Here is a 19,674-nt window from a genome sequence, read left to right as displayed (position 1 = left end):
TGTGCTGTGAGTTGTTTTACATGGTGGCTATACACCCAGAGCTCCAGATTTCTCATGGAGTGATTTCCAAACCAGAGTACTTGGTGTTGGGATCCTGAGGAAGATGTAAGGACTCAACCAAACGAATTTTTGGTTCTTGGTTCAGCTCAGTCCTGCTTTACTACAACAGACAGTAACTCTTGAGGCATAAATTCAGCCCTCTAATCTTCATAGACCGTGATCTCTGTATACCCAGTGCTTTGAAAAATCTAATTTCAGATTTTTTTCATTGTCTAAGTAGCACCTTAAGGCTTAAGTACAGAAAAATTATTTGTAAAACTTCCTTTGCCATTTTGTCTAAATTTGATGCTTTATATAACCAGTATCATATTTATGAAAAAGTAATACACTAGAAAATGTACTTCCAGGAATTAAGAATGGAAGTAGATAGGACTGGTTGACTTTGCTTAAGTCTGAAAACGAGGTGTGCATCAAAAGACTTTTCAAAAGCACAATGACCATAAAGTTTGCAAATGTTTTGTTTGATGAAAAGACTGTCTATATGGCATGCTTGAAAATTGGATACATACCTTGTGATTTTTTTGGCTGGTTGTTTTTTGCTTATGTTAAAATAGAGTTTAGCTGCTGTGAGACTTTGTAAAGTTGGTTTTGATAGTCTAGTAGCAATCACCTGGGTCTAGGCATCTGGAATGGTAAATCAACTTGCATTGCCAAGCTTGAGTACAAGGGAGAAGTAGGTCCTGATTATTTTACAATATTGAGACCTATGGCAGTTGGAATATCTGGTGATCCTGTTGCCCACTTTTTCATGGGCATAGTAATGATTGAGATTCTAGTGCCTGATGATGTGAATAATTACTGAATGACAGTGATAAAGGCTGTCTTATTTTCTGCCTAATAGAAGTGTTTAGAGCCTCACAATCGCAGACCCTGGTTGTCAGGGGGGACTTCAGCTACTCTGATACTTGCTGGAAAGGCAACACCGCCAGGCACGCACAGTCCAGGAGATTTCTGCACGGCATTGATGATAACTTTTTGACACAGGTGGTGGAGGAGCCCATGAGGAGAGGGGTGCTGCTGGACCTTGTACTAAAAAACAAAGAAGGATTGGTGGAGGATGTGAAGGTTGGGGGCAGCCTGGGCTGCAGTGACCATGAGATGATGGAGTTCAGGATCCTGCATGGAAGGAGCAGGGCAATAAGTAGGATTACAACCCTGGCCTTCAGGAGAGCTAACTTTGGCCTCTTCAAAGACCTTCTTGGGAAAATCCCATGGGTTAGGGCTCTAGAAGGTAAGGGGGTTCAAGAGAGCTGGTCAATATTCAAGCACCACTTCCTCCGAGCTCAAGATCGATCAGTGCGTCCCGAAGAACAGGAAGACAAGCAAAGGAGGAAGGAGACCTGCATGGATGAGCAAGGAGCTCCTGGAAAAACTCAAAGGGAAAATAGAAGTTCACAGTATGTGGAAAAAGGGAATGGCTACTTGGGAGAAATACAAGAATGTAGTCAGAGTGCATAGGGATGCAACAAGGAAGGCTAAGGCCCAGTTGGAATTAAAACTGGCAGGGGAAGTCAAGGACAACAAGAAGGGTTTTTTCAAGTACCTCAGCAGCAAAAGGAAGACAAGGGAAAATGTGGGCCCGCTGCTGAGTGAGGTGGGTGCATTTGTGATGGAGGATACAAAGGCAGAGTTACTGAATGCCACCTTTGCTTCAGTCTTTACTGCTAAGGTTGGCCCTGGAGGTAGGAGAGAAAGTCTTGTGAAAGGAAGACCTTCCCTTGGTCGAGGAGGATCAGGTTGGAAAACACCTAGGCAAACTCGACATCCACAAATGCGTGGGCCCTGACAGGATGCACCCACAAGCGCTCAGAAAGCTGGCGGATGTTATTGCTAAGCCATTCTCCACCATCTTTGAAAGGTCATGGAGAACAGGAGAGGTGCCTGAGGACCGGAGGAAAGCCAGTGTCACTCCGGTCTTCAAAAAGGGCAAGAAGGAGGACCCAGGAAACTACAGGCCAGTCAGCCTCACCTCCATCCCTGGAAAGGTGACAGAACAGCTCGTTCTGGGGGTCATCAATAAGCATGTGGAGGAAAAGGAGGTTATCGGGAGTGGTCAACATGGATTCACCAAGGGGAAATCATGCCTGACCAATCTGATAGCCTTCTATGGTGGCATGACCAGCTGGGTGGATGAAGGGAGAGCACTGCATGTTGTCTACCTTGACTTCAGCAGGGCTTTTGACACTGTCACATAACAGCCTCGTTAGCAAGCTTAGGAAGTGTGGGTTAGATGAGTGGACAGTGAGGTGGGTTGAGAACTGGCTGAATGGCAGAGCTCAGAAGGTTGTGGTAAGCGGCACAGAGTCTAGTTGGAGGCCTGCAGCTAGTGGTGTGCCCCGGGGGTCGGTACTGGGTCCAGTCTTATTCATCAATGACCTGGATGAAGGGACAGAGTGTACCCTCAGCAAGTCAGCCGATGATACAAAACTGGGAGGAGTGGCCGACACACCAGAAGGCTGCGCTGTCATTCAGAGAGACCTGGACAGGCTGGAGAGCTGGGCGGAGAGGAACCAAATGAAATTCAACAAAGGCAAGTGTAGGGTCCTGCACCCAGGGAGGAATAACCCCAGCACCAGTACAGGTTAGGGGTTGATCTGCTGGGAAGCAGCGCTGCGGAGAAGGACCTGGGAGTCCTGGTGGACAAGAAGCTCTCCATGACCAGCAGTGTGCCCTCATGGCCAAGGTGGCCAATGGTATCCTCGGGTGCATTAAGAGGAGTGTGGCCAGCAGGTCGAGGGAGGTTCTTTTCCCCCTCTACTCTGCCCTGGTGAGGCCACATCTGGAGTACTGTGTCCAGTTCTGGGCTCCCCAGTTCAAGACAGACAGGGAACTACTGGAGAGAGTCCAGCGGAACGCTGCGAGGATGATGAGGGGACTGGCGCATCTCTCGAATGAGGAAAGACTGAGAGAGCTGGGTCAGGTTAGCCTGGAGAAGACTGAGAAAGGATCTGATCAACGCTTATAAATACCTAAAGGGTGGGTGTCAAGAGGATGGGGCCAGGTTCTTTTCAGTGGTGCCCAGGGACAGGACAAGGGGCAATGGGCACAAACTGGAACACAGGAGGTTCCATCTCAACATGAGGAAAAACTTCTTCACTCTGAGGGTGACCGAGCACTGGGACAGGCTGCCCAGAAAGGTTCGTGGAGTCTCCTTCTCTGGAGAGATTCAGAACCCGCCTGGACACAATCCTGTGCAACCTGCTCTAGGTGATCCTGCTTTAGCAGGAGGGTTGGACTAGATGATCTCCAGAGGTCCCTTCTAACCCCTACCATTCTGTGATTCTGTCATTCTGTGATTTTGCAGGTCTAAACCCGTATTTAAAGCAACAGGATTGGGCAGTAAAGGGAAACTTCTGAAATGTGAAAAGGATAGCCAATATTAGTCCATTTGATCTTGTTTATGTATGTGACTGCAGAATCTGGCTAAAAACTGATTAGGCATAACATTTTGCAGGTAACTGTTCAAAGTATGTATCAAAAGTCAGGAGAGGGGAGAGAGTAATTCTTTTTGGGTACTAAGGCAGTTTTGAAACTCATGTTTGCTTTATGATCATCTCTTCCTTTTCCCCTTCCCCTAAGCTCAGCTCTTCTGTCTATGGTTAGAGTGAATGTGTTGTCCTGTCATCTTCTATTTAATATTTGAGAGTGGAGGTTTTCAAGAAAAAATAGCATGAGTTGGAACCATCTAACAGTGTAGGTGTAGCTTATAGTAATTATTCAATGCCTTTATTATATGTGGAGCCTTAGACCAATTTTCTTTCCTTACATTGTCATGATTTGTCAGACCATTTTTGCTGTGTGTAAATGCTGTAAACAGAGAGAGTGTCATAGTTAACACATTTAGTTTGATTAGGTCAAATTATTCTGTGCAGCAGTTGGGGTTTAGGTAATCTGTACATTCCATACAAGGCTAGGTAGCCCTTATTTGAGAACAACATAGGTAGCAGTCATGCCATTGTTTTGTCTCCTAGAAAACAGGGATTCTTGTTCTGCAGGACTTTTTCCTGAAATGAGATGCATGTGCTAAATACATACCGTTGTTTCCCTTTTGTTTCTGAAAAGGGATAGTGTTGAGCTGATGGCCTAAATGAGGGAATATCAAGTAGGTCTTGCTTCCCCCCCCCTTCTGTTTTTGGAATCTGAACTTATGTATGGAATATATAGGTCTCAAAGTTGCTGGATATTTCAGAGATACTAAAACTTTCTGATCCCTTCCCACATTCTTGAATTTTCATTTGGAAAACCTGATACCCAGCAGAAGTTCACGTGCCACTGTGATGGGGCTGACTCACACTAATGTTAATTGTTGACACAGTGGAAAATGGCATGTATCAAACTTTCCTGGGTTTAAAATCAAGACTGGGTGACTAGTGTCCTATTTCTAAGCAGGAGCTTGGTTTGATAAAGAAATAAGGGGATGTAGTCTACCTGTGTTGTGTAAATAACTGAGCTACGCAAATACAGCAGGTCTCTGAATTAATGAACTGGGAATTTTACAGTCTGATCTTTTTAACTCTTTGATATACATATCAAAGATGTTCAGATTAACGTGGGTGGGGTTTTTTGTTTTGTTTTGTTTGGTAAGATCTTGAGCTTGTTGCGGTTTGCACATTGTATTTGAATGCTTCTCCCTTGCCCCTCTGCCCCTCTCTGCCCCTCTATGCTATCAAGGACTCAGAGGGTGTTTCTAGGAATCTATTCTGTGGGTCCATTTCTGTGCTGATGTCCATTTCTGTCAAGCTGTTCTTTAGTTTTATTTTCTTATATATGTCAGCACTGAAACTTTAAGTTAGGTAAAGCTTGCTTTCGTTCTCACTCTAGGCAGAGAGACCATGCTGGGATAAAATTAGTTTTATTCAGAATGAGTATTAGGATTCCTTTGTGAGAGGGAAGAGCAGAAATTCTGTAACGCAATGTTCCTGAGCCACATTGAACAGACTATCTTGGATTATAAGAGTAGCTGCAATCTTATCCTAGCAAGATTGTGCATAGTAAAAAGGAGTACTCTTTCCGTATGATGACTCATGCCTGATTCTCAGGCTGTTTCTGGCCTTTAACTGATTTGTGCAGTCAAACGTGTTTCAGCGTTACTGTCACTTCTTATCTGAATGCTAAGTAATATGTGCCACAAATGTTATTTAACATAACAGAATGTGTTCAGGTAGCTTGCTTACTTGCTTTTTACTTTTCCAGGAGTTGTTTTGAGCTACTGCTTTCAATTCCTGAAAGTGAATTGCCACATGAGGCGTGGTTAGGATTCCATCAGTCCATACAGGTAAGTGTTCTGAATTTCTTTTTTCCAATTTACATATACTTTAAAAAAAAAAAGGCTGCTGTTGTTCTCCTCTACTTCTACCCTTCCCCTGAAATTCCACCTGTCCCGCATTGCTGTTTCTAGGCAGCAAGAATTTCTGAGCAGCAAAAGACTAACTACAACAACAGTATTGGCAGCCTTAGGCCCAATGGCAGATCTGTAACTACACAGTCAATGGGAACTGCAGCAAGAGAACTATAGCAAATCTTTATCAGTCTAATGGTTTGTGTGAGAGAAGGACTGAGTTAGATGGGGTGATGTAACAGCTCTGAAGTATTACTTGGAAGATTACTAAAAAAGCTTTTGTGGAGATCTCAGTGGCAAGTTAGTGTCTATACCTGATTTGCAAGTGATGAAAATAAGAGTACAGGTCTTCAGTTCGGGTGGTTCCTAGAAATGTTTCTTCCGAGGTGGTGCTGAAACAAGCTCATAATACTACTATTCCTACACTCGAATGAAGATGGCTACTGTGGACTATGTAGGAGGAAGAGATGTTTTCAAGGTTTTCGTCTGTAGGTAGTACCTAGCTGTCTGCAAGGACTTGTGTTCCTCATGGAGCTGAAAGATGGGAGTGGTAGTCTTGCTGTGTTTATACTAATAGACCCTTCCAGGACCAGGGACTGATCTGTTGCTGCTATTGCCTGTTCTCGCTTTAACTGTGACAGATGAAGTTGGAAGCTAATATCGGTTATAAGTTACTGAAGTGAAGACTTTGGTAGGAAGTAGTTGGAAGGAAGTGAACTTGGACCTTGCAGCTGTCCTTGTGCAGGCTTGATCACAAGACATTATACCCCTATGATGGGATTTCCTCATTCCCTGAGGCTTGGCAGCGGCAGCTGCTGCTGCAGTAGTAGCTCTGAAGAGGCAGGTATGGAGATTCTGAAAAAGCTTCTACTTTTGGTTCACCTGCAGTCAGGGAAATGGCAGGTGTGGAAACTCTTCAGTAGACTGAAGATGAATAAACCTGGCACTTTAAACTGAGAGAAACAGACTAGTAGAGCTTTGTAGTCCTGCTAGTAGTGGAAAGGACAGAGGTGGTCTGTGACTGGTGACTGCAGGTGTGGACAGACCTCCTTTTCATGAAATACCATGGAGTACTTACTGTTATGGCAACCCTAAAAACAGTTCGGTGTGGCATCTACTTGGTAGTAGAAAGAAGTGCAGTAGGTACAGTTTAAATCCTGTGGTCTTAGTGGTGTCAAAGATTTGTCCTTTAATTTGAGTGCTGGTGCGTAAGTCCTGTGACTCCCTTGGTGACTACAGGAGATCATAGTGGACATCACAGCACTCCAGAACCAAGTTTGAAGGTATGTCAGTTTTTTACAATACCCGGCTATGCCATCTATTACACATAGTCTGCAGCTATTAGCCATCATGTTGCAGAGGCTAGATCTGTGCTCCCAACGCGTTCATTTGTGGGGGTGGCACAAATAAGGGTGGTTAGCCACAGGCTCATCTTTTGTGTTAGGGTTGATGGAAGAAGTTGAAACTTAGTATTTCCAAGGTAGCTCTTAAATTCACTAATTCAGTTGTCATTGGATAAAGAGGAATGAATCATAAATACCACATTGGAAGGGACCTCAAGGATCATCCAGTTCAACCTTTCTTGGCAAAAGCATAGTCTAGACAAGATGACCCAGCACCCTGTCTAGCCGAATCTTCAAGGTGTCCAGTGTTGGGGAATTCACCACTTCCCTGAGGAGATAATTCCAACGACTGATCTCATTGTGAAAAATTTTCCTCTTGTGTCCAGTCAGAGTAACTTGTACCACTTACCCTTTTCCATGTGACTCCTTGTAAAAAGGGAGTCTCCATCTTCTTTATAGCCACCCTTTACATACTGGAACATGGTGATGAGGTCTCCACTAAGCCTTATGAACTTATCATACACTAAAAGGCATATAGTAAGTTTCTAATTGAGATGGCCTAGACCTGAAACAAGATGTTGTCTCATATTTAGAGTATGGGAAGGCATATACAGACTCTTTCCCATTATAGGAGAGGTATAAAGCTAAGAATTACTAGCTTTTAACTGGAGGGATCTGCAAGGAGAATTGTTGTTACCAAGGAGAAACATTTCTATAATGTAACAAGCGTGTGTGTTTCTAGGTTTCTGAAGCAAGTGATCAAGCTTTAATACTTCTGTCAATAGAGAGCAAGTTTTTAGTCAGATGAGAGGACTTTACTCAGGCTGAATATGTTGAAAGAAAACTATTAAATTCCAGGGGTAGAAGGGTGATACAAGCTCAGATCTCTCATGTGAACTTTAAGAACTAAGGGAAAATGCAAGATAGAATCATAGAATTGTATTGGTTGGAAAAGTCCTTTAAGATCAAGTCCAACTGTTAACCCAGCACTGCCAAGTCCACCACTAAACCATGTCCCTAAGCGCCACATCTACACGTCTTTTCAATACCTCCAGGGATGGTGACTCAACCACTTCCCTGGGCAGCCTGTTCCAGTGATTGACAACCCTTTCAGTGAAGAAATTTTTCCTGATCTCCAATCTAAACCTCCCCTGGCACAACTTGAGGCCATTTCCTCTCATCCTATCACTTGTTACTTGGGAAGAGAGACCAACACCCACCTGGCTACAACCTCCTTTCAGGTAGTTGTAGAGAGTGATGGGGTCTCCCCTCAGCCTCCTCTTCTCCAGACTAAAAAAGCCCAGTTCCCTCAGCTGCCTCTCACAGGACTTGTGCTCTAGACCCTTCACCAGCTTCATTGCCCTTCTCTGTACATGCTCCAGCACCTCAGTGTCCTTCTTGTAGTGAGGGGCCCAAAACTGAACACAGTACTCAAGGTGCGGCCTCACCAGTGCTGAGTACAGGGGGATGATCACTGCCCTAGTCCTGCTGGCCACACCATTTCTGATACAAGCCAGGATGCTGTTGGCCGCCTTGGCCACCTGGGCACACTGCTGGTTCATATTCAGCTGGCTGTTGACCAACACACCCAGGTCATTTTCCACCAGGCAGCTTTCCAGCCACTCTTCCCCAAGCCTGTATGTAGTATTGCCTGGGGTTGTTGTGACCCAAGTGCAAGACCCAGCACTGAGCCTTGTTGAACCTTGTACAGTTGTCCTCAGCCCATCGATCCAGCCTGTCCAGATCCTTCTGCAGAGCCTTTCTGCCCTCGAGCAGATCAACACTGCTGCCCAATTTGGTGCTGCCAGATGTAGTAATATACTTCACTCTTGTACTGACTTTTTAAACTGTGGCTTCCATGTTTAGCACTTTAATGCTCCCCATAGTTCAGACCGTAAAAAATTTGGGCAAAGCTTATTAAACATGGTAGTACTCTGAAACTTTGCTGAAGAGGTTTGTGGACTTTTACAAACAGGTACTTTTAATGAGATTTTTGAAGTAGCACTCTTGCAGAAATATGAGAATGATAACATTTGTACCCCACCCTGGAATAAAGCAGGAACCCACTCTTCATCAGAGATGAAGAGAGTTAACAGAGGAGGAGTATGCAGTCATACAGTATAGACTTTTAGACAGGAATCACTTGTAGGCCCTCATGTGAGGACTTACCAGTTTAAAGCCTGTGACCATGTTAATGTGCCAATCTCTGGGCAAATCCAGTAGCAAAACACTGCAAAAGTACATATCAGCACATGCCACAGATTGACAGATGTGAATGTGCTGATTTGTTTCCTAACAAAAGAGGTGAGCGTGACTGATGAGGAATATAACTCCAAGTGTAACTGGTGGTTGCAGCAAATGTGGGACAGAGGTATTTTTCAGATCTTCAGTAATTGTTGCTCTGTAACAATCTGTATAGGTAGTGAGAGTCAGTGAAACTTCAAACAGATTTTCATCCCAGGAGTGAAAAAGGTAAGGGCTTGCATTTCACAGCAGCAAGGTGCAGGGACTGTTCTAAAGCTGAAAATTGAGTTTCACTGATGTCCAGCTTATATACAAAATGCTATCAAAAGCTTTATTTGGTGTCTGAACCTGTTTGTTCTTTCATCCTAAATAACAGTAGTTATGCACTGTGGTCCCCCATGAGTCCAGTTTTCCTTATTTCTAAGTAAAACGAGATGTGAGATTGTGTGTCGGAGTCTCAGCATGAATTTTATAGTGGCAGCAGGCAAAAGGATGCCCGTAAAATATGGGTGAAAGGTTTGGGGCAGAATTACAACAGGGCCCTTGATACAGGTAAACTCAGTTAATCTGGGGGAGGAATTTGATGGAGAGGTACTGCGGGGATGGATGTAATCTGGCCAGTTGAGAAAGATAAAACACTGTATTCAAAGATGGCTTTAGTGGGAGTAGAGATGTATTGTCATGGGAATTGAATATGGCTTGCAGAACAGGGTTCCTTTCAAGCCTTACAAAGAGCTTACAAAAGTTGTGTATTGCAGGTCAGCATAAACCAAAAACTTTTGTGACACTGTTGTAGTTGCTGATTGCTTAAAATTGCCAGCACCTAGAATAGAAGTGGAGTGTATTGTCAGTAGTTAGTTACTTATGCTACGTATGTTGGTGAATTTCATATTTGGTATTTCATTATTGATACCCTAAATATCAAACACAGTACTGACTCAGCAAATTAGTTGATTTGTATAATAGGCCCCTTCTTTCTTATCTTCTAAGGTTCTTCTTTTAGCTCTTAATACAGAGATGTTGCAATGTGGATAATCCTCATACCTGAAGTGGACTCTGCTAGCTGTACTGCATCCTGAAGCCCTCAGATTAGGGGATAGTTGCCGTTGGGGAAATGTTGTTTACACTGGATTTCTGGATCACAGAACGTCATAATCTGAGGGATAGCAATCGTTTTCAATAGTAGTACCTCACCCTTGTCCAAGTTGCATGATAGTTTTTTTTTTTTCTTGTCAGCTACATCTTCTGCCAGCAGATAAGTGGCCTATTCTGTGTTTCTCTGAGGCAGTGGCTTCTAGCTCTTCAGAACATGCAACTCTGTAGTAGAGGGACTGGGGATAATTATCACTAAGAGGCAACGAATCTCAGCTAGCGTAACATGCCGTTACAAAATCTGCTTGTAGGGTCTTTGGCACTTGTTGGTTGGCGAGTGCTTGCTGCAGCCAGGGTGGGTACAACCTTGTCCTATCAATAGAGAGGGTGAGTTCATACCGCCAGGAGTGTTTCCCTTTCTTTGCCTTTCAGAACTGCGCAGAGCTGAAAATCCTGTTTGTAGTTAAATCTTCTTCACTGATAAATATCTTGAAGTTACTGGAACAGATATGTGGGTGACACCTCTATACGTAACATATGCTGAGAGCTCTCTGTGGCTTCCTAAAGCTATGCCTCTTGCAGTACTGAAGTACCTTTCAGTACGTTAAAGCACTGGTAATTTAAGACATGATTCTCTCTCATGTTTGTTAAACTATTTCTCAACAGTAAGAGCTGGGAGTGTCTGAGTTATATGCTTGTATTCAAACGATGCCAGGAAATGGCATAAATTCTCAAAATTTGCAGTAAAATTGTTAAATTTTTATTTATTATTGATGCTTTGTTGAAGCTTTTTGCAATGAATCTGAACATATAAACAATACCTTCACTGAGTTCAGTCTTCCAGGTGAAATTCGAAGTCATAGGCTGTTAAATGCTGATGGTTTCTTTGGACTTAGTCTTTGACCTGATCGACACTTGAGACTGATGGAGGTTAAAGCTGTAATGTTAGTATATGGGAGGAGAATGCACAATGGATGCTCTGGCTACCTATTGTATTGGAAAGACTTAATTCATGGTGCTGTGCAGATGAGAAAGGTCAAAAGTAGAGGTTGTCAAAATGGGCTTGTATTTATTTTGTAGGTAAGATACAGTATCTCTTCTGCCAGCACACCTGTAATTGTTTTCTTAATCACTCAAGTCTGAAGATAAAATTATATACATAGACTTCCTATATGATCATAACTGCCACTTATGGAAACTCTGGACTGTGGTTGCATACTTCATAAATAAAAATTTAGATGTTTGTTGTTATCCACTGACATTTTTAAAGCTGTCCTAAGGGTACAACTTGAGCATCTTTTGGCAGCAGCACTGACTTAAGCATTAAGGCTGTCATTCACCTGCCTGATTCTACTGGCATGCCATTTAGCTGTGTGTAAAGTGGGGAACTGATCATGCTTTAATTTTTAAAAACAAAACAAAAAAACCCCACTCCTCCCCAAGGCGTGCTCTGCTGAATTCGGTTTCCTGATCCAGCTTGCACAGGAAGGAAGGACTTGAGAGGAGGAACAGGAGTGTAAGGATTGCTTAAGTGATGTTTTCAAATGCTTAAATACAGCCTGAAACCTTTGGGTATTGTAGCTCATGTACTAGTCTCTGTGTTAGTTAAGAGCAGTTTGGGCTCTGATTAAGAACATATAAAGTTACTTGCATCTTCAGGGTGCAGCTGTGACACTCCAACAATTTATATTTTTTTTCTCCTTTGATCTTGCAAGTAATATTTCAGGCTCAAGGCCAGAAATCAGTCATTGTAAACATCATACTTGGCAATTTTAGCATCTGCAAATTAGCACCAACTCTTCTGCTGGTATAAACAACTGATTTTGTGGTGGTCTCACCAATAGGTCACTTGCTAGTTTTACTTTCTTGAGCCTCCTTCTAAAAATGATTATAGTCTTTAACAATTGATTTTAGTTGGCCAATATGCTAGGAGCTAAGAGTTGGAACATAGTTACAGCAATAATCTAAAAATAAAATCACCATTGGGGCAGTATTCACAGAAAGTCTTGGGTACTGCTAAGGAAGATGAGATGGTTAAAGTTATCAAAACTGCTTGATTGTTGCATTCAGCTGTGAGGCTTTTAACTTTGGTGCTCCTTGGAAGGTCAAAGTCTGCATTTGGAAAAAACTAATGTATGCTTTTTCACTCACTTCTGATGTTAGTTTGGTTTTGTTCTTGCAGTTGTAGAAGAACTAGTGTAGGGCAGTACTGACTCCCACTAAGTGTGCTTTCAGTATGTCTAGTAAATGCATTGAGTATACAGCCATCTGAAGGTGTCTATTGTGGAGGAGTTGTGCTGGAAGGTAGCTCAAGTTATCTAATCCACCTCTTCACTTGCAGTAAGGGCTATCTTGAGTCCCATTGCTTAGGGTCCTGTCCCACCAAGTTCTAAGTGTCTCTAAGAATGGAGATTGCACAGACTTCAAGTAGTCCTTTCAAAGTGGGGTATTTAAACAATGATACACTTCCTGCACGCACACTTTATGGAATTTCCCTTTATGTGACTTGTCTGTTAACTCACTAGACAGAAAGAAGAGTCCAACTACCTACTGAGGAGTATAGCAAAGATAGACAGCTCTAAAATTTCCCTCTTCACCCTCTCTTCCTAAGATTTGTATAGGCCCTGTGGTAGCTTTTGCTGGACTTGCTTCACTATGGCAAATGAGTTGTACAGGACAGCCACAAACTGAGTGTCCTACTCCAGTGGAGTCTCAAAAGTACCAGAGGGGAATAAACACTTCAACTTCCTGGTTATGCTCTATTTGAAGCTGTTCAGCATAATTTGTCTCATTTGCAGTAAGGGCTCACTGCTGACTGCTTAAATTACAGACCCTAGAGGCCTGTTGTGCCAAACTGGAACCTAGCCAGCTGGTTGCCAGCCTCGACTGATACTTCGGGTGGTGCCAGGTTGAACACTTTGAAGTTCAACACAGGCAAATGCAGTGAGTCCCTGTCAGCAGTGTTCCGTGGCCTGTTGAATGTCTTCTGAATGGCAGCCCTGCCCTCCAGTGTCAGCTCCTCTCCAAGTTCTGTATGAGCTGTGGACTGGCAGAAAATGTTCTTTGTCCCAATGTTCAGACAATTAATAAAGATGTTAAAAGTATCAACTCAGTGTTGACCCCTGAGAAATGCTACTAGGAGACAGCTGCCAGTTGGTTTTTGTACAATTGGTCACAAACCTTCCAAGCCTGGCAGTTAAGCTGATTTTTCCACCTGCATTATTGTCCACTTTTCTATATTTTAACAATTTGGTTTTAAAGATAATATGGGAGACTGTCAGAAGCCTTGCTGTTGTCATCTGTAGCCTGTTATCACAGAAGGTAGTCAGGCTGGTAAAATGTGATTTGTACTTGGCAAGTCCTGTCTGTTCCGAGTCCATTTTTTGTACTGGATGTGGTTTCTGGGAGAATTTGCCCCATAGTCTTTCTGGGGATGGGCCATGCTGACTGACCTGTAGTTCCCCAGGGTCTCCCTCCCCTTGGTCTTGGAAATGGGCATGCTGGTTTCTTGTAGTCACCCGGAACCTTTGCCCAGTGACCATGACTTTTCAGTGCTAGTATTGGTGACATCTGTGATCTCCATCGACACCCTTGGCTTTGTGTATGCTAACATAATTGTTTTAACGTCTGTTGTGCTGCTTCATGCCCTTCCCTGCCCCTAACGCTGCAGCTAGTTGTAGGGGCCAGGAAGGTCAGAGTACAGACCTTAACAGTAAAACTTGGGGCAAAGTTATTGAATACCATAGCCTCTTCAGTGTCCTCTATTACTTGATGCTCTGTCCTATTGAGCTGGTCTCACACTTTCCTTGGCCTTCCTTTTGCTTTCAGTCTTATATTTTCCATAGCAAAGTGAAGAAAACCAGATGGATGCTCATGTCCTTCAGCTTGGCCCCCAGAGCCTTCTATTTACTCCACAGCAGCAAGTGGTGATAATCTGACAAGCCTTGGCAGCTTCTCTGCAATATCCCAGATTCAAGTCCCTGTCAAACACCAAACCTTGTGAGATATGAAGTTTGATTAGCAGCTGGAGGTGGCAAATGCTTATACAGGATTCTAACAATGACAACTGATAACTTGCTTTGTTTCCTTCCTCCTTTCCCATCTTGCCTGTTACATTAAAGATGAGTTATAGCTGGAAATCCTGTTGTTTAAAGGTTAGTCGGGATGTCACTTTAATGTCATGACTAGTGTAGGAAAAAGATTAGCCTAGCTACTCCGTCAGTAATACCAGTTTCTGGAATCAGGAATACATTTTGTGCTATCTTATCAGCTTAGATGGAAACTTAACAAAATATGCTGTACTTTTCCTTGACTTCCCTGTGCTGCTTCTGACAACAAGATCTCCTACAGATACTTAACACCAGCGTTGCAGAACACCACTTGCTTTATGGAGTGCAGTTTGCTGCAGTATTAGAAAGGAAATTGATAGTTATATCAAAACATTGAAGTTGGTCTTATATTAGCATCTGATATTGAACATCAATATCTAATTTATTAAAGGACATCTAATAATTAAATGCAAAGATGCCTTTTACTGTTAATGGGAAAGTCTTGGGTATTTTCATAGTAGATTCACTTGGTTATAGAAGGTAACTCAGAAACTTGAAAAACATGTCTTGTGTGTTGCAACGTGGAATGCAGTTTATTGCTGTCTTTAACAGCCCATGATACAAGGCTCTTTGATTACTCTGGTATTCAAAGTGGTCATAGTATTAGCCACACTTAATTCTGATAAATCAGAACATGGAATTGATTCTGGTGTATATGTGGAGGATACAACAGAGGCTATCGAAAGCAAACCTTAGGTCGATAATAGTATTAAAAGTACTGCCAACTTAAAACACAGCTTAGTAGAACTAGGGGACATTGTTATGTATCACACTAAATCTTAAGATGTGTTGTAACTGACGTGAGAAGCATTTTTACTGAACCTGTAGCCACAAATTGCTTACAGTTGGCTTCAATTGGTCAGTGTTAGGAAATTCTATGTGGTGATATTTTAATTTTTTCAGTGCAAGTCACCCTAGGTCAGGTTTCCTGCTAGGGACATTGTGCTGGAATCTGTTTTCAGTTGCTTTTTCTTCTCTGTTAGACTCTAGACTTCTTTCCATGTGTAATGTCTCTTTTTTTTTTTTTTTTCCTTCACTCCTCAGATTTCCATAATTAAAAGTGGTAGGGCTTTGATCACTCTTGAATATTGTGCTACGTATACAGGTTTGGTAGATGAACTTCAGCTGGAGACCTGTTCATTGTGGAGGGTTTCTGGGTCAGCCTTCACAGCATCAAAACTCTCAAGATTGGAAATCCCTGGATCTGAGAGTAAATGCACTGGACATGGATTAGTTTCTAAGAAAATGGTGTATCTGTATCCAGTAGAAGGATGCTTACATCTTAATAAAGGAAATTATTCATGATCCAGTCTGGTCTGGTTTGTGAGTGTTGTACAGTAGTCTCTGCTGTACGTATATCGTGTTCTGCTTTCTCTCAAGTTCCCTGAGACTTCTTGCATCCCTTACTACCAGGAAGCCTGCAACTTCATATGACCCCAACCTCACCCTTTTGGTAAAGGAGAGTTCTTTCTGAGCCTCTCCTATTGCACTGCTTCTTATGTAGCTTCCCCCCCTCCCCCTGCCCTTTCCTCAGATTAGTGAGCGACAGCTTTAATAATTCTCAGAGAAGTGAATTGACTGGTCATCTCACTAATGTTATCACTAAACGTAAAATTTTACGCTCTTGGTATTTTGTTACTAATTTTGAAAACTATTTGGTCTTCATTCTGGTTTCTTAAATGGCACTAAATGCTTTGACATAAAATCATCCTTTGTCTCTTATACAAGAATTTCTGTAACTTTATTTACACGTACATGTGTACATGGAGAAACAAAAATTGTAGAAGAATTACAACTCCAAAATAGGCTTTTTGAGTTAAGTCATTTCAATTAACTTTCAGTACTTTGAAATTGGGAAATTTTGCTGTAGGATTAGAGAAGTGAAAAGACATTGTACTGTTAAAATCCCAATACAAACATGCCAAAACAGTAATGACTTAGAAGAATGATGTGAAATTATTAGAATACAGTAGAATAATAGGACAGGTAATGTAAAATTAGACTGGTTTAATTTTTAGCAAAGACTTTTAATGACTTTTTTTTACATTTTGTAGGATTCTCATGATGCTTTACTGGAATTTGGGAATAACAACCTCCAAATATTGGTGGATATCACAAGGGAAGGAGTATGGAAAAATCCAGTTCTTCTTAAAATTCTATCCCAGCAACCAGTAGAAACTGAGGAAGGTAAGAATGTGATTTTAGAGATAAGTAGTTATTAAGAAATTACTTGGTGCAGTTTTGGTGGGGAACCAGTGATTTCAAGCCAGAAGAGAGTTGTGCTTTAAATTGCATTGTGCAGTAGTATTCATATGTTGGTAAACAGTATTTATGATGAAACTGTCTCACTGGCACTTTGAATAAAATGTCCTTGTTAAAGCGTCTCTGCTTGGGCTATACTATCCATCAGTTTGAATATTTTGAAACTCCATTTTTTAAAAAAAATTATTTCTTTTTCCATCATTAAAATATGGAAATTCTGCTCCCTGAGTGGTTTGTTCTTCATAACTCTGTGCTTTTAAATGTTTTCCTGAATGCTTCACAGGGAGGAATTGTGTATGTCTACACCTTTCAGAGGCATAAAAGATGCATGTGGAGGGGCGACATGAACATGGAGGTTTCCTTTTATTAAGCTCTGGGCTGGGAAGCTCATTATGTTTAGAGTATGGAAATAAGATCTTGAATCAGAAAATGTCGAGAGGTGAGGAAAAGGAGTTTTTAGTGTCACTTTGGTGGGTTTTTTTAATGTCTTCTCTTAAGCTCTCTTCTTTTACTCATTGAAATGTTTTCATGTCTAGTAATGATACCATTAAGTACTTGTGGATGTTTCTTTTAACTGTCCCATTAACAGTACATGAGACCACAGTTTACCTCAGTGGTAATCTAAAGTTAAAAATAATACAGAGGGAAAGAAGAGCTTAAAATATTTTTTTAAAAATTAAAGGAGTACAAAAAGGGATTTTAAGTCAAGCTTTCTTCCATAGCAGAATCCTTCTTTCTGGCTTTGGGTAGCCTGAGTTGTGTTAAGTTAGTACTTTTTAATAAATAAATGAGAAACAGGTTAAGGATATTTGAGAGGATATGTTGCTTCTCTGTGCTAGAAAGCATTAAAAAAGGCAGCCAAGGGTGGGCCGCAGTCTTTGCTAGCCTTCACTTCAGATAGTCAATAGTATGGCAGAAACATTTGAACTCTAAATAGCATTTAATCCCATCTCCAAGGTGTCTTGAAAAGAATTGCATTCCATACTAATGTCCCGGCCTTGGAGTCTTTCATCTATAGTATTGTTAGGCCATCCAGTTGCACGGTTGCTGCTCTTAAGTGTATTTCTACTCAAAAGGACTTGCATTTCAAAATTGGTCCGTATTACTGAAAACCTTCAGCTATTGAAAAATCTCTTTCTCAGAGAGTGGTATACTGGTGAGGGCTAATGGTTAGCTAGCTTTGACATGGTTCAGACTACTTCTTGACTTCAGCAGTAATAGGATAAAGTGGTTTATTCAGTCCTTTGGCTTTTAATTTGGATTGAAGTTTCTGCTCACAAACTGATTGACTGGTACATCTCTGACCATGTTGAATTGGGCTGAGTGGAGGCTCCTGTTTCTGAGGTCACTTGGAAACCTTGAAATTATTGATTTCTTAGTGTTCTTTATTTAGTACACATTTGTATGTTTAGCTAGATCTGAATACATGCCTAGAAGAGTTGTCCTCACTGGTGTTTCTTTCATGTGATGCAAGCAGAGGCAACAGGACATTCATTAGAGCTCCTCTGGAAATTTTGTAACTGCACAAGTGCATTCTCATATAGTCTGGAGTAGTTCACAGGCATGCTTAGACAGTCCAAATGTGACTTTGGAATTCCTTGTTAGACTAGTCTGTCAAAAGATGGTTTCTCAAGTAAATCATAAAGTAAACGGACACTTTAAAGGGCAGTTTTAAGAAGCCAAATACCTGCCTAAAATGTTGCTTCTTAGAGTGTCTTGCTTTTGTGGCAATCTTGGAAACCTTGGTTTGGTTTTTTGCTTGCTTTCAGGGTATCAAAGAACAGATAAATTGAGAAAAGTGTCATCCTTGTGGACTGTTGACATGCAACTTAGCTGCTTAGACATATCTAAAAGATCTTTCTACGAGCTTTCCAAGCTATCTGAATGTGTCAGAGCACCGCATGAGAGTGCTCTCCTGTTCCTGCTGTGCTGGTTAGCAGCAAATACTGTGAAAGTGGTAGATCAAAGTAGTAGCATCATTAGTAATGGAAATGGGAAAATAGCAAGAGGGGAAACAAGAATATTTAATAGCTACAAATACTGTAAAGTGATGCTTCAGTAGTTAAATAATTCTGTTACCTTACATTACAGAGGATGGAGGGGATTTTTGTATGTTTGGTTTTGTTTTTGTTAGCCTCTTGGGAGAGTAAGAGCATGTTGAACAGGCATTGAAGATTTGCAGGGGATTGTAGGAGAGAATGTAAGACTGGGAAAGACAACGCAGGGCATTGGGTTCAGCCTCCTGTAATTGTTGCCAGCTATTCAATAACATTTCAAAGAAATCCAAAATCATGCGTATTGCGAGTCACTGTAACTCATAAAACTCTAAAATATTACAGGAAGAGAGAAGTAGATTGAGGGCATATGTAAAGTTTACTCTTTTCCCAGAAGGCAAGATGAATGTACCAGATTGTATACCCTACACTCTGGTGCAAGGCAAAATGAAAACTTAAAGAAATCCTGCTCTCTATGCCAACAAATTATGATGTTGAAAATCTTTTGATTCCTAAGTTGTGCTGCTAATGTAACTGGTTTGTCGTCTTAACATTATCAGACAAGTGTAATTCAGTGACTCCAGAAGTTATTGCTGAAATACCAACTGATCCATGAAGCTGTATCATACCGTGTGTTGTCATTAGTGAAATCTTGTTGGTTCTATTATTTCCATTTCTTTGTTCAGTCCCTTCTTTTCTCTACCCTAGGAAGTCAGATGCTACTATAATACTATTTGTCTTGCAGAAAGTCTGTCTAGGTAGCTGGAATTACTCTTTTGGCCTTGTGTAGGACATGGTTAGAGCTGGGATTAAACAACTATCTCTAGATGTCCACTGGATTAACTTAATCCTTTTTTACCTTCAGAATCATATCAAGTAAATGCTTATAGCTGTAATTGGAGATAGAAGTCACTGATTAGTTACCATGTTTGCCTTCCTTCTTTTACTTGTGTCACTTTTCATCTGTGTAATGTTCTCTTCTGACTACCAGGCTCCATTTTATAGAAATAGCAGGAATCAAAATGCATTTTCTACAGGTCACAGTAGGTATGACAGTTCTGCTGTTAGACATTCTGAGTAAGGGTTGCAGAAAGAGCTCTAGCAGAATATTTTTTCAGTTGTTTTAGTCAAACTGCCATTTTATCCTTCAGTACAACAGCAGTTTCACAGAGTATCTTCTGAAATGTTGTAGTAAATGGATGCTATTTCAGTCATCTAAAACATAGTTTCTT

At 41.5% G+C, this 19,674-nt stretch overlaps 1 protein-coding gene across 3 annotated transcripts in view; it reads left to right on the top strand.

The window, feature by feature from the left end:
* RLF (RLF zinc finger) overlaps nt 1–19,674 on the top strand; it is a 55,584-nt gene that overhangs the window by 9,470 nt on the left and 26,440 nt on the right. Inside the window, exons 3-4 of one of the 3 annotated variants that reach the window (XM_054802168.1) lie at nt 5,254–5,335; nt 16,241–16,373. In XM_054802168.1, the coding sequence (XP_054658143.1) occupies nt 5,254–5,335; nt 16,241–16,373 (215 nt within the window). Of the gene's footprint in view, nt 1–5,253; nt 5,336–16,240; nt 16,374–16,781; nt 16,888–19,674 lie in introns of those variants that run through there. The other 2 variants (XM_054802170.1, XM_054802171.1) reach the window with 2 other exon arrangements.

The sequence above is a fragment of the Grus americana genome, chromosome 23 (genome assembly GCF_028858705.1).
Source record: "Grus americana isolate bGruAme1 chromosome 23, bGruAme1.mat, whole genome shotgun sequence".
Lineage (NCBI taxonomy): Eukaryota > Metazoa > Chordata > Aves > Gruiformes > Gruidae > Grus > Grus americana.
The sequence above is the reverse complement of the archived record's forward strand: the minus strand, read 5'-3'. Positions and strand labels throughout refer to the sequence as shown.